This window comes from Podarcis cretensis, assembly GCF_951804945.1.
Source record: "Podarcis cretensis genome assembly, chromosome: 2".
Lineage (NCBI taxonomy): Eukaryota > Metazoa > Chordata > Lepidosauria > Squamata > Lacertidae > Podarcis > Podarcis cretensis.
The window spans coordinates 85,301,252-85,328,171 of record NC_137171.1 but is presented as its reverse complement, the minus strand read 5'-3'; the positions used below and the strand labels follow the sequence as shown (position 1 = coordinate 85,328,171).

At 44.2% G+C, this 26,920-nt stretch overlaps 1 protein-coding gene and 1 long non-coding RNA gene across 6 annotated transcripts in view; one reads left to right on the top strand and one right to left on the bottom strand.

The window, feature by feature from the left end:
- The window catches only part of COL7A1 (collagen type VII alpha 1 chain), a 120,561-nt gene extending 113,123 nt beyond the window's left edge, over positions 1-7,438 (bottom strand). For 3 of the 4 annotated variants that reach the window (XM_079966988.1, XM_079966986.1, XM_079966987.1), the window contains exon 1: positions 1,796-1,889. In XM_079966988.1, the coding sequence (XP_079823114.1) occupies positions 1,796-1,880 (85 nt within the window). In that variant the 5' untranslated portion in view covers positions 1,881-1,889. Of the gene's footprint in view, positions 1-1,795; positions 1,890-7,300 lie in introns of those variants that run through there. The other variant, XM_079966985.1, reaches the window with a different exon arrangement.
- Positions 1,796-22,786, top strand: LOC307210857. 2 transcript variants are annotated; one of them, XR_013836181.1, is made up of 3 exons: positions 1,796-1,881; positions 7,754-8,283; positions 21,901-22,786. It is a non-coding gene; the product is annotated as an uncharacterized lncRNA (long non-coding RNA). The 2 variants fall into 2 exon arrangements; XR_013836182.1 differs by lacking the exon at positions 21,901-22,786 and having other exon boundaries at positions 7,754-9,828.
- Positions 22,787-26,920: the final 4,134 nt, after the last annotated feature.

The following is a 26,920-nucleotide window of genomic DNA, read 5'->3' as shown; positions in this document are numbered from 1 at the left end:
AGGAAGTGAGTGTATTGGTACCAATGGGACACTGAATGGAACATGAATGCGAACAGAGAAACTTTAGATAGGTAGCCAAGAACATTTGCATGTTTATCTTTGATCTGGAAGCTCTCAGGCAAGAGAGAAGGATGAGAAAAGGTGGAAGAGGAAAGGTCACTAAGTGCAATAGACCTTTCTCAGCAAAATAAACACTCCAACATGAAACAAAATCTTTGGCAAACTATCTCGAAGCAAAGCCAGGGCAATTATCAGTGTTAAGTTGTGGTTAGGATAGGTGGAACCATCAAACCGCTTGTCATGCTGTAGCATGGGTGGGAAACCTCTGGACCAGAGATTTTGATGTTTAAAATGGGAGTGAAGGGAGACTTGCAAAGTCACGCATTTGACAGGTGGGTAGCTCTAGGTAGTGCAAGCAGTGTTCACCCTGCATGGCAGGTTCATGACATGAACATATCTTTCTGTTACACATGAGCTGGCAAGTATGGTTGAATGCTTCTAAAGAAGTGAGGGCCAGAAGCCAGCATTAAACCATGGTTTAAAGTTGCCTAACAAATCCCAGCTTATTTCAAAGCCAGGGTGTTAAATGCCTGGAGACTGTAAGTAGGTCAGGAAGGGGTCAGGAGAGATGGGTGAGAAGGAACACCTTTGCACCCAACTTCCTGCCAGCGGCCTCACTGCTGCTTACACCAGATATCCTGGTTCACCCTAGCTAAAGTCCACGAACTCAGGTGCTGATTCTTTCCAAAAGTTTTAATGCTCAAATCAGTATGATACATATGCAAATGATACATAGGCAGAGGCACAGCAGGCAATACACAGCTCTCCTCAAGGCATGAATAAATGAAGGCACAGCAGGCAGTACGGTTATGCACGCAAAAGAGTTGCTTCCACAACACCATGTCCCTTGCATTCCCATGATAAAGGAATGGGGAAGGCACAACTTAGCATGGCAAGCAGTTCTATTCTGTTCGCAGCTTCTCTGGTGTCTAAGGGACCTAGTGCATTGCAGGTAGCCATCTTTGTCATCTTCCAAAGGTTGCAATGCAGAGATAATGCTTCACCAGGGAAAAAGAAATCAGAAAACAGGGTACTGTCTCTGGTAAACAGAGAGAGTCAGAACTCTGCATATGCCACCTCTATCTTCGTTACAGCAGGGCAATGCAGCCAAACCAAGTTCACCCTTAGCATGAGCCTCCGAGTAGAGCTAGAAGCATTACCTCTCCTATTCCATTCCTTCACCCTTTCCCCCCTTTTTTGCTATCCTCTCCTCTCCCTTCACTCTCTCTTGCTGGAATGCAGACTAAGATCCTTGGGACAGGACTCTGGCAGGTGTTGTATTCAAAGTGGTGCTAAGGAGAACGTTCCATCAGAACAAAAAATTCTCTTTGCACAACAGAACATTCTCCTACTTTTCCCTTTCCCAAATGTATTCTGAGGGTTCCTCCAACCTTCTGCAACAGATTTGGGTATGGGGCAGGGTGCACAGGGTTGGAGGAGGGGGGGGGGAACCATTGTGCTACTGCTAATCCTTGTGCTTGTGCAACCATATATGGTAGTTGCATAGCACCCGTGTGGGTTTTTTTAAAAAATGTTCTTAGCATGCACAGATGAAGACACAAAGCTGCCTTACATTGAGGAAGACCAGCCCTGGTCTTCTGACTGACAGTGGCCCTAAAGGTCTCCACTGGAGGATTCCCACCCCCCGGCCCAGGCCCTGCTCTTTCAGATGCTGAGCACGTACTCTGAGCTATGGAACCATTCCATAGTGTTACACATGTCACAATCCACCTACCTCTCTCCCTTTTCTGAGCCATAACTTGCGCTGAAGCAAAGAGCGTGGCATGGAGCGCAGTGAGGAACAGCATCTCCCCTCTCATTGTGGGAGTCTGTAAAAGAGAACAAAAGAAAAGACGATGGCTCAGGAGGCAAGAACGTAACAAGAGCAGTTGCAAGTTGCTTCAAAATCATGGCAACACCTCACTTGACAGTCCTAGTTCTAGTCATCCACACTGGTATTGGCGACTGCAAGCATGATAAAGACATGACCAGTGCTCAGGGATGATGGGAGCCATAGTACAGCAACACCTAGAGCAGCGGTTCTCAACCTGTAGTTCCCCAGATGCTGTTGGACTACAACTCCAACTCCCATCATCCCTGAGCTCTGGCCTTGCTAGCTGGGGGTGGGAGTTGTAGTTCAGCAACATCTGGGGACCCTCAGGTTGAGAAAGGCTGACGTATGGGAAGTATGTAGTACATTAACAAGAGATGACCAAAGAACAGAATGAAAATCCTGGTATGACATACAGTGGTACCTCGGGTTACAGATGCTTCAGGTTACAGACTCAGCTAACCCAGAAATAGTACCTCAGGTTAAGAACTTTGCTTCAGGATGAGAACAGAAATGGGGCGGCGGCGGCACGACAGCAGCAAGAGGCCCCATTAGCTAAAGTGGTACCTCAAGTTAAGAACAGTTTCAGGTGAAGAACGGACCTCCAGAATGAATTAAATTCTTAACCCGAGGTACCACTGTATAAATAGGAAAGGACTGGCACTCTGGAGGTGTCAGTTGCACAGAGAATTATCATAGCGCTGCATTCAGCTCCTGCAGTACAATTGCAGCTTGGAAACCCCTACCTCCCAGAAGCCTGTCTCAATTCCAAGACCATCAACTTCCTGGCCAGCTATGTGCTACTTTGCAGCAATCAAGTACTTCTGGAAGAGTCAGACAAGAGACCTCCTTGTACTTTGTTTTTGCATAGTTAATATTATTAATTGTAAATGGGATGCCTATGGCAACCCAAGCTCTGCAGCTGTGGTATAACAGGCATAAGACTGATGGATTAAGATGCCTATTGACATTCTTCAGTGTTGTGGATTATGCCCCATAAACCCTGTCTGCACTATACATTTGAAGTAGCATCATACCATTTTCAAAAGTCATGGCTTTCCCCAAAGAATCCTAGGAAGTGTAGTTCATTAAGGGTGCTGAGAGTTGTTAGGAGATTCCCCATTCCTGTCACAGAGTTACAATTCCCAGGGTTCCATGGGAAAAGGGACTAAGTGCAAAACCACTCCAGCAATTGTAGTTCTATGAGGGGAACAGGGAATCTCCTAAGAATTCTCAGCACTGTTAATGAACCACTCTTCCCAGGATTCGGGGGGGGGGGGGGCTGTTTAAAGTGGCATAATGCTGCTTTAACTGTACTGTGCAGATGAGGCCACAGTCGTCATCAGCCTTCAGGCCCAAGATCTGCAAACATACACCTACTATACTGGATTGGATCAGTCAAAGAATGTTGCACAAAATATATCAATCCTCTCTTTTTTTGCAACAGGGTCAATGCATCATAGCTGTTCAGCTGGTTTGGAGCACACTTTGATAGGTCTTCCCCGTCAAAAAAGAAAGGTAAGCAGCAGAGTCAAATACTTTTCCCTCTTTGAACTACCCTAAGTCTCCTACGTGCCAAGCCAGAACCACACCTGCTGCTGAGAGCTTTACTCAGTGCTATGCCTATTCTGTGGTTTTACAAGACTGCAGAAAAATGTAACTTTGGCTGAACGTGCTGACAGTCTTAGCTTTCCTTTTAAAAACGGCAAGTTCCCAGGCCTTTTGACTGTAAAGATGCTCAAGGGGATGTGGGAAACGCTTACTGGAATATCAAAAGGTGGCTGGACAAAAGCTGCAGTGCTCAGAGGTCAGGGCTTCCATCAAAAGCATATTTTTTTTTCCGCAAGAGGGGAAAAAACAACAGAACAAATTAAGGAGAATAGGATAGATTATGAAAATGTTCATAATTCATACTAGTCACAGAATTCAGCTTTTCTTAGCACAGAATTTGGTTGCTCAGAATTTAGATGGTCTAAATTTTTTTTTTAGCCCTGGCTTTACTGCTCTCGTCCTACAGAAGCACCAGAAGGCTAAACTAGTGTCAACGTGGGAGATTCAGGCAGCAATCCTGTACACATATTCCTGAAAATAAATCTTCCTGAACTCAATAGAACTTACTTCTGCATAGGATTACACTGTCAGTCACTGTCAGAAGTCCCAGTGCAATTTTCCTCTTCTAAAAAACAGCCATGCCCAAATTTGGAATGGAGCTGTGGCAGGAGGAGGAGAGGGAAAGAGATACAGGTACAGTTTGTGTGTCTGTATGTTTTTCCCCTCTGATGCTAACAGCAGCTTTAGGAAGGCGATACATTTGCATTGCATGGTTGGTGCAGGGGCAAAGAGTTAAAACTCCCTCTGCCCCATAGTCCTACTCCAAACTACATGCATCCCAAGCCACTTTTTGGGGGGGAAAGGAAAGGAAATAACGCCCGGTGATCCATTCATGGAACTGCTCGCTCTCGTGTCAAGGGATTAAGCTCCCAAGTATCACACATTTACACATTTGGGGATTCTTTCCATTTTAATACCAGGCATACTCATCAAAGAGGAAGCACCGTTGTACACAATGACATATGCATGACTCAAGTAGAGTGCCAGGACTATGTTGTTCTCCTGAGTAATTTTGGGGCCAGCCTCACAGCAAGTTGCACACACATCACTGTCCACATGCAATTCTAACTGTGACGGAGATCACAGCGCCTGCAGTGTCAGGAGATTCACTGCATGCAAACGGCGTATATTACTATCCAAGATGCTTCGTGCGCACACAGAACAGACTGAGCACATACATCTGTGTAGGTGTGACAGAACAGACACGGGCATAAGTGTAAAAACTGTGCTTTTCTATGTCTCCCACCCCTTTCATGTCCTGCTCATCCAGAGGAGTCCGTGTTCACCACACATCTTCAGACTAATCCCCTGCAGCCCTTGTGAAAGGCAAACAAAGCTCCCAAATGAGTGTCTTTGAATAGCTTTGCAGGAGCTGAGAAAAGATCTCAGCCTTGGGGCAAAAGGTGTGTACAGTACAGACAGTAAAACCTGCCACCCTAGGCACAGCTGCCCAACCCTTCACAGCACCTCTCTCCTCCAGCTGCTTTTTGCTCCCTGTTTTGTGCTTCTACTCTTAAGTTCCCGGGTTTTTTAGTGCCTTGGATTTTGTTTTCCTTTCACCTCCAAGCTACCCCTGGGCACATATGTCATCTGACACTTTACTGTTAAAACAGGTGCCAAGGCATACTTCACTGGAGCAGCTCTGGGTTTTGTGCGAGTCTTTCTGGACCTTGAAAGATGCAAGATCAGTAACCGAAGTGAGCAGGGACTCAGGAATGGGACCCACCCTCTAGATGGAATATGGGGATTCCCCTTTCCACATGAGCAAAACCATGCCAGAAAGTTATTTCAAATCATCAGAGCGTCACTATGGAGTCCTTCCACTTTCTTTGCCTAACTAACTGCTGGTTACTCAAGTCTTCCACTAGAGTCCTGAAAGCAATATGCATGAACAGGTGGGTCACCTTGGACTAATATTCATAGCCTCCGGAAACTGCTTTTGACTTGGCAAGAGCAAGTGCATTCAGTGGACAGCATTACCATATGATCTCGGATTGAAGTTCCAGCTGAGCCACAAACCACAGGATAAGTCTTGGAAAGTTGCTAGCTTTCAGGGTCCTTTCCACAGTAAATGCATTATTGTTTCTGCATCATTGTTCCTTATGTGTTGCAGAGTTATTGCCTTTCTGTAGCTTGGATTCTGATTTTTTTGGGGTCACATCACAGGAAAAAATGTAATTTCCTAAAAAAAGCTATTGCATTCATTCTAATTATAGTGAACAAAGCTTCCCTCTACCCTGCAGCATTGGTGTATGGGATGGAGGGTGGAGCCATAGCTCACAGGTGGAGCATGTGGTTGGCATGCAGAAGGTCCCAGACTTAACCCCTGGAATCTCCAGCTAGTATTACATGATGGGGAAAGACCTCTGCATGCAGAGGAGAAGCAACCTGCTCCAGTACCCGGAGTGGCACGCGTCCCAGGGGGTGCGGCATGCGTCCCGGAGGGTGCCGCCAATTGAGGGTCAGCATTTTGTCAATCCCCCCCCTTTGGAATGGTACCTGGGGCGAGCCACCCCCACTCAGAATGCCCCTGTCTGCATGAGACCCTGTGCCTGTAGACAGTACCAGACTACAAATAATCTGGCCTAGCAGAAATCAGCCTCCTATGTTCCTTTTTCATTTCATGTACTTTTTGCTTTAAAAATGAGGATTTCCTTAGTTCTTTGAAGGCTGTTCCCTCCGTTTCCATAGCCAGATGGTACATCTGCACAGATGTTAAAACATGGCTCCCACACCTCTACATCTTATTCATGGACTGGCTATCACTTCATTGCCTTTAATGTGAGGCTTGTAGCAGGAGAATCCCACAAAGGCTGAAATGTGGGTAGCATGTGTTTTGATTGGCCATCTGGGTAAGGCCTCAGCCTCAGTTTCCAATCTGTAAAAGGAGAATAAATGGTGACAGTGTGCCTCAAGCCTTAAAAGGTGTTATACAAATTATGGGCCATGGGGGGGGGGACTTACCATCGTAGAATTATAGAATTGGAAGGCACCCCCAAGGGTCATCTAGGACAACCCCCTGCAATCATCACACAAAGTACAGTGGCTAGAATGTTGGATCAGGGGACCTGGTGCGAATCCATGTTCAGCTCAGTAAATCTCCCTAGATTACCAATCTAATCTACTTTGTAGGGCTCCTGTGATGATATCCCCAATCCAAAGATGCCACCCTGATGCAATATTATTTGGGATTCTAGTGCAAAGATTCCATCCTTTTCCATTTACTCTGCCCTCCCTGCTCCATGGGGGCGAGCTGTCAAAAGGACAGGCCCAGGGGGCTGAACAGCTGGTTGACAATGCAACGTATTATAGAATTCAGAAGGGACTCCCTGCCTGGAGTGGCCTGAGGGCTGACATTCCTTTGGCTGCATGAGAACATGCACGAGAAAGAAGAACAATTACTATTATTATTATTTTAAAAAACTATTAACAGCTGGTGCACAGGTGAGGACAAAAACCAGATGAGAAGTAGAAGCAGACTGTGAAAGAAAATGGATGAAGGGAGGGCTTCTTCTGAGCTGCCACCACTTATCCTGGGAAGCATTTCAGCCAGAATGCAGAGGGTGAATTGCCTCTGACCACATGCAGAGTGCCTTTTCCTTCCTACTAAGTAACTACCATCAAACCAGCTCCATGTATGTAGGATTGCAGAGAAGTTGCCAAGATGCCAGTCTCTTCAGACCCAGCACCTCCCATTAAAGACACTGGATGCCACTCACTAGCAAAACTGAACCTTTCCGTTCAAGGGGACGCGCTTTCCAGTAAGTGCAATTAGGCTGCAATTGTAAACACTCTTACCGAACTCCGCGGGACTTAGGGCCGAGTAAAGGCGCTGAGCAGGGAACCTGCGGCCCTCCAGATGTTGACAGACGTCACCTCAGCTCCCATCGGCACCGCCAAGGGTCAGGCAAGTGATGGGAGTTTGCAGTCCAGCCACCATCCGGAGGGCCGCGGGTTCCTCAGCGCGGGAAGACGAAGGAGGAGGAGGCCCGGCTGGCGCAACACGTGGGAGGAGGAGCGCGCGGACGAAGCCCAGGCAACGCGCGCGCGCACCCCCGAACCAAACCCCGGCGGAGAGGGGCAGCAGGGTACCCCGCCGGCACGAGGCAGGGAGAGCGCCCGGACGCCGCGGCATCACTTCGCTCCGGAGCCAAAGCTGCTTGCAGAGCCACAGAAAGGAAAGAAGAAAAAGCAGCAGCGGCGGCTGCTCTTCCTGCACCGCTTGCTGGGGAATCCGCTCCCCCTCGAAAGGCGGGAGTTACCTGCTGCTGCTGGTGGTGCCGCCGCCGCCGCCGCTTGTGAGCATAATCTGCCAATTCCCGTTGCAACGCTGCAGTTCCTCCTTCTCCTCAGCGGGAGCCCGCCTGAGCGCTTTCCGCGATGCACATCGGAGAGACAAGGAAACCAAGCGGCTCTCCACAGGCAGCCGAAAGGAAATCTGGACGAAGTCCCAGCGGCGCTGTTGCCAAGGGGGGCGGGGGGCGCGAAGGGGCTGTATGTGCAGAGGGTCCGCCCCTCCTTCTGGCTGCTGCCGCCGCCGCCGCCGCTCCGGCCTTTTTGCTCCCCCGGAGTCCCTTAAGTTCAAGCAGTCCCCGGCTGGCTGTCGGAAAATGGGGAGCGGGCGAAGAGCCGGCGGGCCGCACCTCCCGTCAGCCCCTCCTCCGACCCTCTCAGGTGGAAGAGGCGGCTTCTCTTCTCGCGTGTCAGGCGGCTGGGAGTGGAGCTGGCGAGGCCACACCCAAGAGCTTCCCCCTTGATGTGGGGCTGCCTTCTCTTCTTTGGTAAGGATTTGATTTATTGGTTTATTTTCATCGCCTCTTAAGTTTTTCCTCTTGCTCCAAGAGCAAATGGAATCGGGAAGGGACAGCAACTTGTAAGATGTACTGCCACACACACAATACTTCCCAAAGTTCTATTACGAAATTAAAAGACGCCTGCTTCTTGGGAAAAAAGCAATGACAAACCTACACAGCATCTTAAAAAGCAGAGACATCGCCTTGCCAACAAAGGTCCGTATAGTTAAAGCTATGGTTTTCCCAGTAGTGATGTATGGAAGTGAGAGCTGGACCATAAAGAAGGCTATCGCAGAAGAATTGATGCTTTTGAATTATGGTGCTGGAGGAGACTCTTGGAGTCCCATGGACTGCAAGAAGATCAAACCTATCCATTCTTAAGGAAATCAGCCCTGAGTGCTCACTGGAAGGACAGATCTTGAAGCTGAGGCTCCAATACTTTGGCCACCTCATGAGAAGAGAAGACTCCCTGGAAAAGACCCTGATGTTGGGAAAGATGGAGGGCACAAGGAGAAGGGGATGACAGAGGACGAGATGGTTGGACAGTGTTCACGAAGCTACCAGCCTGAGTTTGACCAAACTGCGGGAGGCAGTGGAAGACAGGAGTGCCTGGCATGCTCTGGTCCATGGGGTCACAAAGAGTCGGACACGACTAAAGGACTAAACAACAACAAGTACAGATATCAACAATCCAGGGGAATAGGCTATAATTATTTCAGTTTCACAAAGGAGGGAATAACGGTAGTGAGCTGCTTTGGAAGGCCATGCATGCAGGTCCCAGCAAAGGCAAGACTAACACTCGGGTCCTTGAGATGCACACCTAGTTCTTTGCATATCAGACCACTCTGCCTTTCTGTGTACAAGTCAGGTTTAACTTTGCAGTGGGGAAATTCAGGTGTAGGATAAACCCCTTGTTCCCAGCTACAACACGAGACCTTTGGACCAGGTTTTCTGTAACAAGCATGGTATGTGCTTCTGGAAATCATGATTCTTGTCATGAAAGTTATTTTTCCCTATGTGCCAAAGGAGCAAATCATCACAACAGTGCATTAGTACCTTATTAGTAGCCAACATGCAAATCAAATTGGATGACCGGCAACAAGGGAATTTCCTTTCGGCTTTCACCCCTGAACCTTTGACACGGGATAGAGATCATTGAATGGGTTCTGATGCAGATAGTGGCTTCAGCATCCAACCTAGTTTTTCTCCTTCCTTTGCTGGTTTCCATCTGCTGCTTTTAACATCAACCTGGTGCTCTCAGGGCATTTAGGACTAGAAGTCTCATCAGCCCAGTGAAGAGTTCTGGAGAATTTGAATGCTGGTGCTGCGGAACCAAAGGAAAGTATTGCTCGACTGCGGATTTGAGAGTGTTGTGCTTAATTCACAGGCTTCTAGATTCTGGGATCCAGTGTTGTAAAACGACTGAAGAGGCGTGATCTCTTTCAAAGCATAAATGAGCAACAAGTGTTATCTGTAACTTGATGTTTGCATTGCTTTGATGGGTTCCCTTAATAAACTGTGTAGAAAATGTAATGAATTCTTTTGAGTTGGACAGTGGAGAGAATCGCCCAACCCCTTCAGAGTCCTTTTAAGGGATTCTCTCCTTTTTCTAAAACAACAGAAAGATCTTTATCACATTCTAGTGGTTTTTACCTAAGTAAATTCAATGAATAGAATGACCTTATTTCTGGGTCATGTATGCAAAATCACTTTCATGTTATTCATTCATCTGAAATAACTATCTCCTGGTTCCATGCACATGCTCACTTTCGTGTATGAAGACCCTCATTTTACCTATAATGTAAATGCACTTACCTAGATGTGCAGTTCTAGCTCCAACCCCACCCCCTTTAAGCATGAAGCAACCCTACTTTGGGCCAACATCACTCCCACTCCCACTTTTGATTTTCACAGGTCAAGCTTAGAACAGCAAGAGCTCTTTTAAGTCTTACTGGGACACAACACAAATATTTAAGGTTTGTTGATTCTATTGAGGCAGGGCACCCCAAACTGTTTATCTCATCTCCATTCATCATCCTTTCAACAACAGTTTAAGGTACAGACTGGGGGGGTGGGTCAGGGTAAAGGAAAACATCTTCACAGAAGTAAAAATCACAAAATGTACTCTCTAATTTTCACTTGGGTTTTTAATCTAAGCACTTTTTGGCATGCCAGGAAAATGTCTCAGAATTTTCTAAGCATCTTTATCACATACACAGCCCAACAAGACAACGACAAGAATCCACCAACAGCATACGAATCAATATGGCTAACCTGATAAAAAAACACCCACCCACCCCCACTCACACATGTATTTTGGGGGACTCACGAATCGCCAACCCACCCTTGGCACTATTGGTGTATAAGATGCCCCCTAATCTTTGACATTGTTTTTTAGGGGAAAAACTTAGTCTTATACATGGAAAAATACAGTATCTTAGTTCCAGCAAAGAATGTGTCCATTGCTCCTTGGCTGGCAATTGCAAGTTAATGCACATGGTTATAATCTTTTTTTGCTAATTTACCCCTTATCCTTTCCTCTGGCATCTCTTTGCTTATCACAAACAGGTTCACCATGAGTGAAAGTGAGATTCATAATTTCCCCCAGTGGGTGAGAGAGTGGTGACCAAGCAGAACCTGAGAGGCTACAATGGGTTTAGAAATATTTATTTTGAACGCTTCAGCAGAAGACCTCTGAATGTATTTTGGTTTATAAAAGACATAATCATACTAATATCAAAGAGAAATAAACAGCACACTATACATAAATAAATCTTGGCAGAAGGAAAAAAAATCTAAGAAATAATAAAGTACCAATTACGGTACATGTAAAGATTACCATATGCAAGATTAAAATTAACTATGCCTGTCTCAATGTAAAAATAGTATAAGAAGCAATGGAATGTTAAAACAAAGTTTTCTTCTCTGTGTGTGTTCCAAAGAAGATGTGAGTTGACATCAGAAAAAAACTGCTTTTGTGAAATAGAGCTGAATCTAAGATTGAGCCCAGAGAAGAAATGTAAACTTCTTCCTGTTCCCTAACACCTCAAAAATATTTTACTGATTGCTGATTGCTTCCTTTGCTCACAACTAAATCTTGTTTTGTATTTGTAAAGTGGCGCTGTGGGTTAAAGCCTCAGCGCCTAGGGCTTGCCGATCGAAAGGTCGGCGGTTCGAATCCCTGCGGCGGGGTGCGCTCCCGCTGCTCGGTCCCAGCGCCTGCCAACCTAGCAGTTCGAAAGCACCTCCGGGTGCAAGTAGATAAATAGGGACCGCTTACCAGCGGGAAGGTAAACGGCGTTTCCGTGTGCGGCTCTGGCTCGCCAGAGCAGCGATGTCACGCTGGCCACGTGACCCGGAAGTGTCTCCGGACAGCGCTGGCCCCTGGCCTCTTAAGTGAGATGGGCGCACAACCCCAGAGTCTGTCAAGACTGGCCCGTACGGGCAGGGGTACCTTTACCTTTACCTTTTTTAAAACCTGCTGAAACAGTTTTCAATTGTTTTAGGCACCGTCATGATCCCAAGTCTTCCTGGGCTCCAGGAAGACTCACAAAATTCACTTAGTGTTGCTAGCCACATGGATAACATACCGGTATCTTGCATCTTCTTCACATCCATGTATTGTCTTAGCTCGCCTAAGACCTTGTCAGCATTTCCATTTTTTGCACTTCAGACAGAAAAAAACCTCATTTGTGCCCTCAAGGCAGACATTCATGCCTACTTCAGAAAATGCAAAGAACTGTCCAAACTTAGATAATGGTTCAGTCTTCTAGAGTCAATAGTAGACCAGGATTGTGACCAGCTAATATCTCGAGCTGCAGCTTCCTAGGGAACAGGCAGTTCCATTAGGTCCTTTTGACCTTGTATCATGGCCAGATTTGGGAGGGGGGAGGATCTGTTTTTGAAAGAGCCATTGCTTGCACTGAAAATGGTCATATAAATTGTCATGTCGTGTGACTCATCGCCACTGAGCAAACCACTGCTCACATTGGCATCAGTTATGCAAACCAGCCATGCAGAACTCCGGCAGGCCTGCACAACTTCTGATCCTGCAAGTCGAACACAAGCCCCCAACCAGCACCCCAAGCAGCAGCTTATCAAGCACATGGCCTGCCATCATGTGTGGCTGGTGGGCTCCATTCAGTTTGGTGGAACAGAAGTCAAGGGACATATCCAGGGTGACAACCCATGCAGGTCTCTGCTCTAAGGTGTCAACACTTAGCTCCCATATGAGAACAGAGCATTTGCTTTGCATGCCAAAGGTCTCAGATTCAATCTCTGGCATCTCCAGGTAGGGCTGGGACTGGAACTGGGAGAGAACACTGCCTGAAACACTGGAGAGCTGCTGCTAATCAGTATAGGCCAGGCATCCTCAACCTTCGTCCCTCCAGATGTTTTGGACTACAATTCCCATCATCCCTGACCACTGGTCCTGTTACCTAGGGATCATGGGAGTTGTAGGCCAAAACATCTGGAGGGCCGCAGGTTGGGGATGCCTGGTATAGACAATACTGAGATAGATGGGATGATGCTCTGACAGCTTCCTATGATCCCAGCAGGACAGATGTTTGTCCTGGAAGCCATGAGGAGGAGGAACATTTCAGCTCATGGTGGTGGAGGACAGCACTCTTCCCTCCTTTCCTCTACCTATAGGCAAGCCTGACACAGTACAACCAGCAGAGGGTGTAAGGGCTTGCACTCAGTAGCCAGAGCTTAACCTTTATTAGGCTTAACCTTAGCCTTCATTGTAAAGAAGGCAACCTTAATACTGCTACTTCCTGCCACAGAGAACTATCATTCAGAGTCTGTCTAAAGAATCCCCTCTTTTTTTGTATGATAGCTGCATAGCTTTAATGCATTTGCTACATAATCCAGGCATTCCCCCTCCCAATATGTGAATATGCATATTTGTTTTTACCTGGAGAAGGGGATTATTCCACCATTTAGTGTTTTCACCAGTCAGCAGAATTTTGAAAGATCTGTAATGATAAAACAGAAATTGGGGCTGCTTAGTGATCCAGGTGTGTGTGGGAGAGAGAGGGGGGAGAGAGAAACAGAAAGAAAGAAGCTTTCTGGAAATGTTTCACAAAGGCAAAATGGTGGCTTGGGCTTAGGAAGGGAGGAGGAAATATCCATGTCACTTTGGCTTTTTAATAAAAACAACCCTGAAGTCAGAAACCTGTCCACTTGCAATGTGCCATGTGTATTGATGGTGCTTTATTAATAACACTGAGAAACCATCCTTTTAACTTTCTTGGCCATGCACACAAAAGGTTAAGATGTGTTAAGAAGGTGGTGCACTGGTGCACTGATGGTCATTTAAAGTGGATTAATGGGACTTCCGGTCGGCGCCAGCGTTTAATGGCGGTCCGAGCCTCGAGCTCCGAGGCAGGACTGCTTCGCTAGTTCGGGTCTTACCCGCTACGGCAAGCGGGGGACCCCTAAAATCACAGGCGTGGAGCCTGTGAACAAAGGAGATTCGGTGGGCACCTTTTGCGCCCCCCGGCACTGTGAAGGAGCCTTTTTAAAGGCTTCTGAGCGGCATCGGGGTAAGCGCGGTGCTGAGAGTCGTCACCCAGCTAGCGGAGTGAAGCCGCGTCGCCATGAACGGAGAGCGCTGATTCCTTCCTGTAACTGGAAATTGACTACAACACCCGTGAGTAAGATTGGAAATGACGGGACACTAAAATAAGAAATTTGGCTGAAAACGGGAAAGGCATAAATTAAGGAAGTCTGCCTCCCCGGAGCTGCAGGAGAAACAAAGCGACGAAAAATCAAGCTGCATTTGAAGGGAACTTTTCTTTTTTTTTAAGCTGTCAAACTGACATCGGACTAAATTTCCCCCCCGACAGGCAGGAGAAGGGGGGAAGGGATTGGGACATTGTTAACCTGCTGGAAAATTATTGGGAAAATAAGACCTTCCACTGTCAAACCCCCCCAGGACGGGCTGCCCAAACAAGACACTGGGATATGAACTGTCAAACTCTTTAAAGTGGGGGCTTGTTTGTAACAAAGTTACTGGACCTTAGATTTACCCTGTTGCATTTTGGCTACATAGAAGACAGAGACTTTGTGGTTTGGACATTGGAGATTAATGGCTACTGTTATACTTTCCTGCTTCTTTGTTTTTTCCTTGCCATTTGGATACAATTGAATGCTCCCTCTAGAGGGTCTTAAGTGAAACTGTTGCATTAGGAGAAGTAACAGTGGGATTTTCCACTTGGAAACTAACTCTGTGAAAACGACCTTGAGGATATGAGTGGCCCTACAGAAGAGATAGTAACAAGGCTTAAAGCAAAACAATCCCACAAGAAAAGGGGCTCCATATCAGGAACTGTACCAGCTGCACAGGAAAAAACAGCAGCTTCTATGGATCCTATGACACAGGCACTCCTTAAAATAAATCAATCTCTGGAAGCATTGACAAAGTTATCGACAGAGAACTCCAAAAAATTAACAGAATTGACAACAAGACTAGATGTTAATACAGCCAGTGTAAAGTCTAACACAGATTCTATAAATAGATTAATCCAGGAGAGCTCTGAAACACGAAAGATTGCAGAAAGTGCAAAAACCACGGCTGAGGAGACAAGGGAAAAGTTTGGGCCTATTATTAAAAAAGTGAATGAGCATGATGCAGCCCTCTCCTTATTGGAACTTCAGAGGAAAGAGAAGAATTTAAAACTTAGACTGGTTCCTGAAGGGGAAGGGGAAAACCTTGTGGAATTCCTTACAGAGAACTTTGCAGCTTTTTGGCATGAGGAATGGGCGGAAGATGATGAATTTGAGATAACAACAGCCTTTCGGCTGGGCAGGAGGCAGGACAAGAAACCAAGGGATTGTCTAATTACACTGAGATCAAAAGAAGAAAGAGATAAAATACTGAACTTGCATTATCAAAAGGCACTGGTGATCCAAAACTGTCAAATACAGATTTTTAAGGACATTCCCAAATATATTTTAGAGGTGAGAACCTACTATAAGAGCCTAGCAGACCTGTTGAAGAAAAATACCATACCATTCAGATGGGAGTTTCCACAAGGACTATCCTTTAACTTTAAAGGAAGAAAGATCAAAATAAAAACAATTCAGGACAAAGAACAATTTCTGGAGAGATACCTGGAGGATTTGCAGAAAGGAACTGCAGAGGAGAAAGAACCACCTGATATAGCAAATCTATCATTTGGACTTCTACCACCACCATCGGAGGAAGAACAGAAGCTTGGAGCAGTTGGAGGAACAGCTACTTAAACACAAAATGTCTCTGCAACTTCTTAGTTGGAACTGTAATGGCTTGAACCTTCCTCGGAAAAGACGACAAGTTTTTCACATTTTGAAGAGAGAACAATTAGACATAATATGTTTGCAAGAAACCCATATTGCCAGGATACACAGGAAATTATTGACAAATAAGAGACTTGGTCAAGAATTTATCTCATCAGACAAAGTGAAGAAAAGAGGTGTGGTGATCTATGCAAAGGAAAAATTGGCTCCAAAATTGATATTTAAAGATGAACAAGGAAGATACCTGGCAATTGAAATACAAATTCAAGGAGAAAAATTTTTGATTGTTGGAGTATATGCCCCAAATGAGGGGAAGGCCGAATTCTTTAAGAAGTTGCATGAGACACTAGTTGATTTCATAGACTATAAAATCGTAATGATGGGGGATATGAATGGAGTTGTCTCAACAAACATGGATAAAGCACAGAGACAAGTGATCTCAAAAGAAGGGAGACTACCAAAGATCTTTTTTGAAATGACTGAAACTATGGACTTGATTGATATTTGGAGAACAAGGAATCCTCTAGAGAGAGAGGGAACTTTCTTCTCCGAGGCAAAAATGACATGGACAAGAATAGACCAAATTTGGATTTCTAGCAGTCTGGCGTCAAGAACAAAAAAAGTAGAAATATGCCCAAAAACTTGCTCCGACCATAATGCGGTGAAGATGGAGATGAAACTAACAACAACTGGATCCTTTAGATGGAGAATGAATGACACCTTATTTAAGGATGAAGAGATCCACAAGAAGGCCCTTAAAACATTAAAAGATTATTTTGAGATTAACAGGAAAACAGATGTGGAGAAAAGAATAATTTGGGACGCAAGCAAAGCCGTGATGCGAGGTTTCCTAATTCAACAGAACTCTATAAAGAGGAAGCAACAAAATGAGAGGAAGGAAAAAATCCTAGAAAAAATAAAAGAAGGAGAGAAGAAACTGAGGTCCAAACCAAAGTCTCATGAGATTCTGAGAGAAATAAAGTTTTATCAGATGCAGTACATGGAGCTCATGAACCAACAAATAGAATGGAAGATAAAGCAAATGAGACAAAGAACTTTCGAATCAGCGGACAAATGTGGGAAACTTCTGTCATGGCAATTGAAAAAAAGGCAGAAAATGAACACGGTAACCAGTCTAGAAATGGATGGAAAAATTATCCACAAACCTAATGAGATAAACAATTGCTTTCAAAGCTTTTTTAAGAAATTGTATGCACAAGGGCCAATTAATGAACAAGAAATAGAAGAATTCATCAGAAAATACGGCTTACCAAAAATTCCAGAACAAAGTAAAAGGACTCTAAATGAGGAAATAACAGAACAAGAAATAGAGGGTGCCATCCAAAATATGAAATTGGGAAAATCACCAGGACCAGATGGCCTGACGGCTAAATACTACAAAATGCTGAAAGAATGCTTGATACAACCATTGAAGGAAGTTTGCAATGAAATCCTGAAGGGGAAAAAGGCACCTGAATCGTGGAAAGAGGCTTTCATCTCACTTATACCGAAGACAGAAGCTGAGAAGAACCAGGTTAGAAACTACCGCCCTATATCTTTACTCAATGTGGATTACAAAATTTTTGCAGACATTTTGGCAAAAAGATTGAAAAGAGTGTTGATAGATGAGATTCATAAGGACCAAACAGGCTTTCTCCCAGGGAGATATATGTCAGACAATGTGAGGAACATTATAGACATTTTGGAGTTGTTAGATGTTGACATTAACAGGAAAGCAGTTTTGATTTTTGTAGATGCGGAGAAAGCCTTTGACAATATCTGTTGGACTTTTATGAAAAAGAATCTCCAAGGGATGGGGGTAGGTCAAGGTTTTGAAAACGGTATAGGTGCAATATATTCCCAACAAAAGGCCAAGCTAATTGTAAACAATGTGGTAACAGAAGAAATACCCATAGAAAAAGGTACACGGCAGGGATGCCCAATATCCCCTTTGCTTTTTATATCAGTCCTGGAGGTTTTGTTAAACATGATTAGAAAGGACCAGTTGGTTAAAGGAGTTCAGGTCGGAGTTAGACATTACAAGTTAAGAGCATTTGCAGATGATCTAGTACTGACCTTGCAACAGCCAGACACTAGTACTAAAAGAGTATTAGAACTAATTGAAATATTTGGTTGAGTAGCAGGTTTTAAATTGAACAAACAAAAAACGAAAGTGTTGGAAAAAAATTTAACAATGGAAGAAAGAGAGAGTTTTCAGAATGAAACAGGCCTGGAAATAACAAAAAGGGTAAAATACCTGGGGTTAAACTTGACAACCAAGAATGTGAACCTATTTAAGGATAATTATGAAAAAAGTTGGGCAGAGGTAAAGAAGGATCTGGAAATATGGTCAAGGTTGAAACTTTCCTTGTTAGGCCGAATTGCTACTATTAAGATGAATGTATTGCCTAGAATGCTGTTTTTATTCCAGACGTTGCAGATTTTGGACAAGATGGACTGTTTCAAGAAGTGGCAGAAAGATATATCAAAATTTGTCTGGCAGGGCAAAAAGCCCAGAATTAAATTCAAGATCTTAACTGATGCAAAGGATAGAGGGGGGTTTGCCCTGCCGGACTTAAGACTTTATTATGAATCGGCAGCTTTCTGCTGGTTGAAACACTGGCTACTTCTTGAGAACACTGACATTTTGGACCTGGAAGGGTACGACAATAACTTTGGTTGGCATGCATACTTATGGTATGACAAGGTAAAGGTGTATAAAAGTTTTAAAAACCATATTGTAAGGAAAGCTTTGTATAATGTTTGGATTAGATATAAAGATCTGCTGGAAAGTAAAACCCCCAGGTGGGTGTCACCAATGGAAGCTAGGGAAGTTAAAAAGCTTAATATGGATTCTAAATGGCCAAAATATCATGAGATTTTAGAATATGATGGTGAAAGGGTGAAACTGCAGAGTTATGAGAAACTAAAGCCTAAGGTTCGAGATTGGTTGCATTACCATCAGATAAATGAGACATTTAAACAGGACAGGAAAATAGGTTTTCAGAAAGAGAAGTCAAAATTAGAAACAGAACTGTTGGAATCCAATACTAAGAACTTATCAAAAATGTATAACTTGCTGTTGAAATGGAATACACAGGATGAAACGGTGAAATCAGCAATGATTAAATGGGCACAAGATATTGGTCATGATATTATGTTTGCTGACTGGGAACAGTTATGGACCACCGGTATCAAATTTACTGCATGTAATGCTTTAAAAGAAAATATTATGAAAATGATCTATCGGTGGTACATGACCCCAGTCAAGCTTGCAAAAATTTACCATTTGCCTAATAATAAGTGTTGGAAATGTAATGAGACTGAAGGCACTTTCTACCACCTTTGGTGGACCTGCCCAAAGGTTAAAGCTTTCTGGGAAATGATCTATAATGAAATTAAGAAGGTCCTTAAGTGGACTTTTCCCAAGAAACCAGAGGCTTTCCTCTTGGGCATGGTTGGCCAAGTGGTGTTAAGGAAGGATAGGATTTTCTTTATGTACGCCACTACAGCAGCAAGAATTCTACTGGCAAAGTATTGGAAGACGCAAGAACTACCTACTCTGGAAGAATGGCAAACAAAGGTGATTGACTTTATGGGACTGGCCGAGATGACGGGCAGAATCCGTGACCAGGGGAAAGAGACAGTGGAAGAGGACTGGAAGAAATTTAAAATATATCTTAAAAATAATTGTAAAATTGAGGAATGTTAAGATGTCAGGGGGTAAGAGGTAAAGAATTGCAGCAGTAATCAAAAAACTAAAGGAACTTTTATGAAAGGGAATTAAGATAATGGACCTAAGGGTTGCTAAAGAACTATTAAACAAGGATGCAGGGATGGGGAGGTATGGGGAAGTCAAAAGAAAGAAGGGTATGAAATGAGGAGTTGGAAATTATATTGTTTTGTATTGTTTTTGTTATCTGTTTGAAAAACGAATAAAAATTATTTAAAAAAAATAAAAAAAAATAAAGTGGATTAATGGTAAGCTCCTTAACATTATCTGGAATCCACTACCAGACTTGCATTTTCAACTAGTTCAGAATTTATTACGAATGAAATGTGTACTCCAATACACTTTAGTGACTTTGAATATGAAAGCAAGAGATGGTAGATTTTTTCCAAATGCATCACCATGCAGCGTAAATAATGTTATCCTATGGGTGTGCAGGAGCAGTGCTTATCACTTTTCCAAGAGTGGCATTTCGCCAGACAGAGCTGTTCCATCATGGCATAGCTGTCAACGTTTCCCCTTTTTTAAGGGAAATTCCCTTATTCCGAATAGGATTCCTCACAAGAAAAGGGGAAAGTTGACAGCTATGCATCATGGATACCCAAAGTATAAACGAAATTGGTTGTGAACATAGATATAGCTGAACTAATGAAAGTTCTTTCTTCCATCATTTGCTCTTGTCTGGATAAGTATGAGAATAGAATGCACACCAGGGGTGTGGAACCTGTGGCTCTCCAGGTGATGTTAAGTTCGCAGCATGATCAATGCTAAGGGAAGACAGGAGTTGGAATCCAACAATATCCGAGGGGGGGGGGACGGGTTCTCCATCCCTGTTTTAAAGAAGCAAGATGATATGTACAAAAGAGAACTGAGCTCAGTTGTTCTGCCACATCCTGGTTCCCATGCATTTTGCAAGGGTATCTGGGGAACTTTAGCATGCCCAGCTTAAAGTGTGGCAAAGGTTGGGGCACCAGAGACAAAGAAAATGTCCTTAGTCAACGAATGCTGGGGGAAATGGCTCCAGAGTTGAATTAAGAGGTTGTCCAAGGGCTAACCACAAGAAAGAAAACAAACAGGAAGACATGGGGATTTGCAGACTGCTCCATTTCCAGCGTGGCCTGAGAGAAGAGAATGTTCACAAAGAGAAGGAAACAAGAAGTTGGCCTTCCTCTCCATTTTCCTCTAATGCAAGAATGAAGAAAAACGTGGTTGCACAATAATAACAGGGCAGAGAGATGTTCTTGCAAGACTGGCAAATTGGAATGCATTGCAGTGAATACGCTATGGTAAAAACCAGCCATTAAAACATCAGTGCCATTGGGGTGTCGAGAACCCTATGCTATTAATTATCTCAAATTCTGCATCTAGGAAACCCAACCTATGTTGTTAGAATGCATCATGTTAAGGCAGGCAGTTTTGTCAAAGTGTGTCTAAATGGCATGCTCATACTTTATTATTTTTATTTATTAAAGGGTAAGGTGGATCAAGATATTTCACTGGGGAAAGAGGGCTGTACCATAAAAGGGGGACAATAGTGCAACATCCCATCCACCCTTAAGAACATATTCTGGTAACTCATTAGTTTTTGCTTGCATAGGACTATCATCATCTTTTTTTTTCCTCTGGAGGAGGATAATGTTCCACAGGCTCACACACTTACAACAACTTTCAGCTTCCTTCACATAGATTGCCAGCCTGCATACACAGTACACACACACTTCTGAGTTCTGTAATGGAAACAACCTCCTCGCCTTCCTCTGACCAGTCATCCAAACTGAAACAGCCTCCTGCTCAGAAGTGTAATTAACAAAGGAAGGGCAGCCTGTCCCAATTAAATGAGGGAAGTTCATTAAAAAAAAGAATGGATGGGACTGCCAAGAGTCTGGGATCTGGCCTCAGGCCTAGAGTGTATGGAGTGGCTGGAGTGTACGGTTCTTTGAGAGCAAATTTATCTGAAGGCATCAGCTGGGATCTTGACACAAATGAGTTTTCTTCATATCTGCCTCTCTCGTCAGACCAACTCTGCTTTTTTCAGATGGCTACCACTACAATAAATTGAGAAGCAAGCAACAGGGACTTATCCCAACAACACAACGCTGGACTGAAGACCCCCCCCCTCGCCCAGATGTCCTTTTTATTAGGCATGCATGATTACAGTAGTACCTCTGGTTATGTACTTAATTCGTTCCAGAGGTCTGTTCTTAACCTGAAACTGTTCTTAACCTGAAGCACTACTTTGGCTAATGGGGCCTCCTGCTGCTGCTGCTGCGCCGCCGCCGCACAATTTCTGTTCTCATCCTGAAGCAAAGTTCTTAATCCAAGGTACTATTTCTGGGTTAGCGGAGTCTGTAACCTGAAGCGTATGTAACCCGAGGTACCACTGTATTTGTGCTCATGATGCAATCAGGGCAGTTATATTATTATTATTATTATATGAGATCCTGCTTTCAATACTGCTTGGAGCTGCAAAAGTTTTGGGGCTGTCACGCTGCTTCTTTTCCCATTGGTGTTATGTCCTATAATGCTGCTTAATTCCTATAACTTTTTATGTGACAAATGTTCTGATTTATTTTTATCTCACTTTTGTTTAGCTATAGATCCTCCGGACAACAATAATGTGGTAGCACTGGGGAAGCATTGCAGAACAACTAATAACACAGAATAAACCCACCACAAATGCACCATTTGTGTGTCCAGAACATCTTGCAGAATGCACCCACAATAAGACACCAGTCTGGGGGTCCCCTAAATGTGGATGTGTTGCTTTGATAGTCTTCAAGTATAGCTGTTGGGGAAATGCAGTAGGAGAAGTCTTGAATCTTGTTGCGGAATTAGATATACCCAGATCCTGGGTGGAATGTATTGCATAACCATGTTCTGTTTCAGAAAAAAGAATCAGAATAGAGCTTTGCTCAATTAGGGCTCAGATCCAAGGCTGTCTAGGGAAGGCAATGTACTCTGATATGTGTGTCTAGGATTACAGCCTTCACTTGTCTTGTAGACTTGAACCCAGGACTTTGCTACTAGGAAATAATACAACTGAATAAAATAATGAAAACATGGCTAGTTGTGAATGGTTCACTATGCACATTCCACACAACAGTCTGGTCTAACCTTTTAAAAGTGGTTTTTATTGTAAAAAAAACATAGCTGTACTGTGGTCAGGAGAAACACCCAAAATAATACCTGTTGTGCTGCTACCTGAGCATCACCTTGTTCTGGAAATTAGTAGAACACAGAATTAAAATTGTCCTGGATACATTTTTATGCCTTACTGCCAGTCATCTCCTACCATGATTTCTTCAAACACTTGTGGTTTTTGAGGGTCATAATTGTGGGCAGAAGACTGCTGTTGCAACATTGGAGAGCTGCTTATGCCTTGCATATGGAGGCTTAGACTGAGAATCTTGATTTAGTAAAGGAATAGACCATACAACTTCTGAGAGGCAGGAAGCAAGGGCCAAATTTTACAGTATCTGGTCATTTAATGCAAGTACTCATAAAAATTTAGACGGCACCATCTTAAAGGAACTGGTCTTGCTTTTCTCTCGCATTTTGTCTCTTCTAAGATGATGACATTTGCACAGCATCTAAAAACAAATTATGCTTCTTACTTCAGAATAATTGGTGTGTGTTTTTAATGCACATGACAATTTATGCAAATTTAATTGATAGGTTATAAATCAACCAAAGCCACACAATTAAAAACTCATGAACTTGTTGTTCTGGCTTTTCTAGTTGTCACACTTTAATTATGTGGGAAACAATGGACGGAAGCTTAATTTGGGGGGGGGGGTTGGAAAGACTTCTGTATTTTTCTTATGTGCACAAACACTTTCATGTACCAAAACTTAGAAGTAATCCTATTGCATTCCATGAAAGCACTGCCATTTTTGAACAGATAGTGCCCTCCAACTGGGGCACTAGAAGCTCAGAAATGTCACATTCCCACTCCACATCTCTGGGGGAAATGTGCAATATTGTGAGAAAACCCTGCCAGTTTCAACATGCTAACATAATAATACTTTTTTTTTTTTAAAAAAAAGGGCATTGTGAAATTGGTAAGGTTATTAGCTTAGATTTTCACTGGACCAAAAAGAGAGGCAGAAGGATGCATCATTGGCATTTGCGAAACTGAAAGAACTTCCCTTCCACCTTGTCAGTTTCAAGATTAGAGAAAGGGTTGGTGGCGAGGAAAATTGCAGTGGTATAGGTGGGTGGGCGGGCAGGTAAAAGAGGAGGTCCACACTGTCAGACGTTGACTAGCCACATCATGATAGGGTTGCTCCTGAGCCCAGTCACAGAGCAGTATGGGCCAGCACCATCCAGAGTCGGCAATGGTGCTCATGTACCGTATTTCAGTGAGTATTGGCGGTGGTGGCATTTAAAGAGACAAAACGTGAATGGTGGTCATGAACACTTGAGTGCACAGTGAGGTTTCCTAAAGCGACATGCAATTTTGGCTTTAAGTGGAGAGGGGGTAGAGGGAAAGGCTGGGCTTTCAAGGTAAGAAAAATGAAAGTGACCTCACTGTTGCAAATTTCCTTTAAAAAAAAAAAAGGAACAGCAAACAATTCCTTCAATCCTGGCTGTTTTCAATCCATCAAATGCTTCATCTCTCACATACCTGTGCTTAGAAAGGAATCCTCCATCCCAGCCCCAGGCAGAATGACTGCCTTCTATTGAGAGAGCTCACCAGGTGTGAATAAGATACAAGCCCTTCGCCTCCCATTCTAATTAATACATAAGCCAGGAAGAAAAGATCGGGGTTGGGGGTGGTGAGTGGGTGTCATTCTAAAGAAGCCCTCAAGTCATCCCCCCACCAAGAGGAAATGCATATTCTCTCAGGAACCTCTTTAAGAAAGGAACTTCAGGAATCTGAGGCTGCAGGCACCTCACAGACATCACTTTGTTGTCTCTATGGACACAGCAGTGATGTGGAGACACAGACAGCAGCATAACTCAAGAAAGGGGATGCTGAGGATCACAGGTGGTGACCACCTGTCCCAGTAGAAACCCAAATGCCTAGGGACACATTTCGAGGCCATCCCGTTGCCAATTCTACCCTTAAATCAGCTCCATGCTAGGCAAAGGACATGTGTCCAGCGTATTCTTTTATTACTTACCCCACATGGGTGGTCTCTATTATATTTTCATTCCGACAGAGGAAACACCAAGAGAGTCTTGGCAGGAATCCTCTTTGGGGAAGGGCTCAGTGGCAGAGCATCTCTTTTGCTCACAGAAGGTCCCAGGTTAAATTCCTGGCATCTCCAGGGAGGGCTGAGGAAGTCTCAAACACTGGAGAGCCACTGTTTAGACAAGATGGTCCATTGGTCTGCATGGCAGCTTCCTATGTTCCTATATTTCTAACCTTGTGGATAGGGTGGTGATACGGAAGGGAGGGGCATGTCTTCTTCACCTTCTTCTTCACTACAATATATCCATTTATTTCCAATTGTCAATGTCAAAAAGGACTAAAATCTATAAAATTCATAGAAAATCAACGTGCCAATTTGCTCAATTTCTCTAGGACTCCATGACACCTCCCCTGTCCTCCATAATCCCTCAAGCAAGGTGTCAAGACCCTAATCCTGTCAAATCACTCTGCCAAGCCTTTCCTCCGGGCAATGCCAGTACATGGACCATTGTCTTCTCATCACCGGTACTCAGGATGTGCTTATCTGCGCATATCTCCAGCTCTGCTTATTCCCCCCCCCTCCTCCATATGTTAATCCTGTGTAACCCAACCTCTTCTTAATGTATTCATGATGTAATCTGTGTAACCCAACCTCTTCTTAATGTATTCATGATGTAACTGGGATGTATTTTGCACTGTATTCTGGGACATGGAGGGAAGTTTCAAAAGTTCATGTCACCCCTTTCTCGCTGTTCAATCTCACCTTGAACCTGTTGCGCAATAAACTTGGATCTTCTGCAGCTTGCTCCTGTCTCCGGCTGAGCTCATTTTCCTCCGCAGGGACCTGCGGACTTAGTCCGACGAGCTGGGTGGCATAGCAGCCTCGCACCCAGATTTTACCGTAACAGGTGGTCTAATTGCCATGGCTGCATTAAAATGGCGTTGAAATGTATTGGTTTAGAGTTATGAACAATCCTTTATTCTTGCATTCCTCTTCTTCCTCTCCTAAGAATACTGGATGAGCTGCAAGCTGTGACTCTCCTGACTGAGCCTGCCTTTGACAGTTAGCCATGCATTTCAGTCTCCTTTGTCCTTGTCCTAGCTAAGCAGTGCTGAAACTGGAGCAGAGCCAATGATGGAAAGGAGGAATTAAACATCTAATATCAAAATTGCACCCATTATAATGCTGTGGCTGGAGAAGAAGAGGCAAGGAGAGAGATGAGAGAAAGCGGTTTAAGAGAAAAGAAGGGCAGGGTCAAGCAAATAAGAGGAGATGGAGATGGGAGAGTGGAAAGAAATTGGAAACAGGATTCATTTTCTGCAAAACTAATCTGGTGGTCGAGCCAAGAAGGAAATTAATTTCCCTGTGGAAGTGCCAGATGAGAAGGATACTGGATCATTTGAGTTTTGGGTGCTGGACAGTCACCAGATAATAGGGGAGAATAACTATTCTCCATCTCGACTGGCCACTTACTTGCCCCTTCCCACTGCCTAAGGCTCACAGTTGTAGAACAGGTGTTTTCCAGAGGAAGGAAAGGTGTTTGGTGACCTTTCCTCTGTGATAGTGGTAGGGAGAAGCTCTGCCAAGAAAAGCCTTCATTGCTTAATCTTCAGCTTTAGGGACTCAAGCAGTAGGTTGTATTCCCCACACAACCAGACGGGGTGGGGGTGGAGCATCAGAACTTGGAAGCTCCACTGCAGATAGTTGCCCAGAGTGATTCACATGCTGTGCATCTTACTAGTTAGCACTCCATATCCAGAGCCTACAGTGCTACTGGGTCTTAGGGAAGTTTTTAATGTTTGAAGTTTTATTCTGTTTTTAATGTTCTGCTGAAAGCCGCCCAGAGTAGCTGGAGAAACCCAGCCAGATGGGCGAGGTAGAAATAAATTATTATTATTATTATTACTATCATTATTGTTATTATGAGCCCACGTGCTAAATCCCTTTCCCCAGAGCCCTCCCCAGAAATGAGACATGACAACAATGTATGGGTTTAAATTGGCCACAACTTTATTTAATTTTAGGTGAGCCTGGGCCAAAGAGCATCAGCCCTTTTGCTGGACTTCACCCCACCCCCAGCTGGCAGCTGAGATGGGGGTGGGGCGATGGCCCCCTGTAGCAAGGTATGTGGCTCCCAGTCCCAGGAAGCCCACATGGTGTTGCAAACCCCGCCCACCCCACCCTTTGGAGGGTGGGACATTATTGCATTCATGGGACATTATTGCATTCATGGGACATTATTGCATTCATGGGCAGAAGATGTATCACACTGTCCTGCCAAATGGTCAAGTGACAAATATTTTGCTTCGGTAAAATCACATCATCACGTGTGAGTGGCCACAGAGAGCAGTTTAGGGAAATGTGAAGCAAAACCAGTTCACACAACCATTTCACAGCTTTTTCAGGGTGGTGGTGGTTGTTTAAAAAAAGTTGGAATTATTAAGACTTGGCTGAACGTTTCTGTGGCTCACCA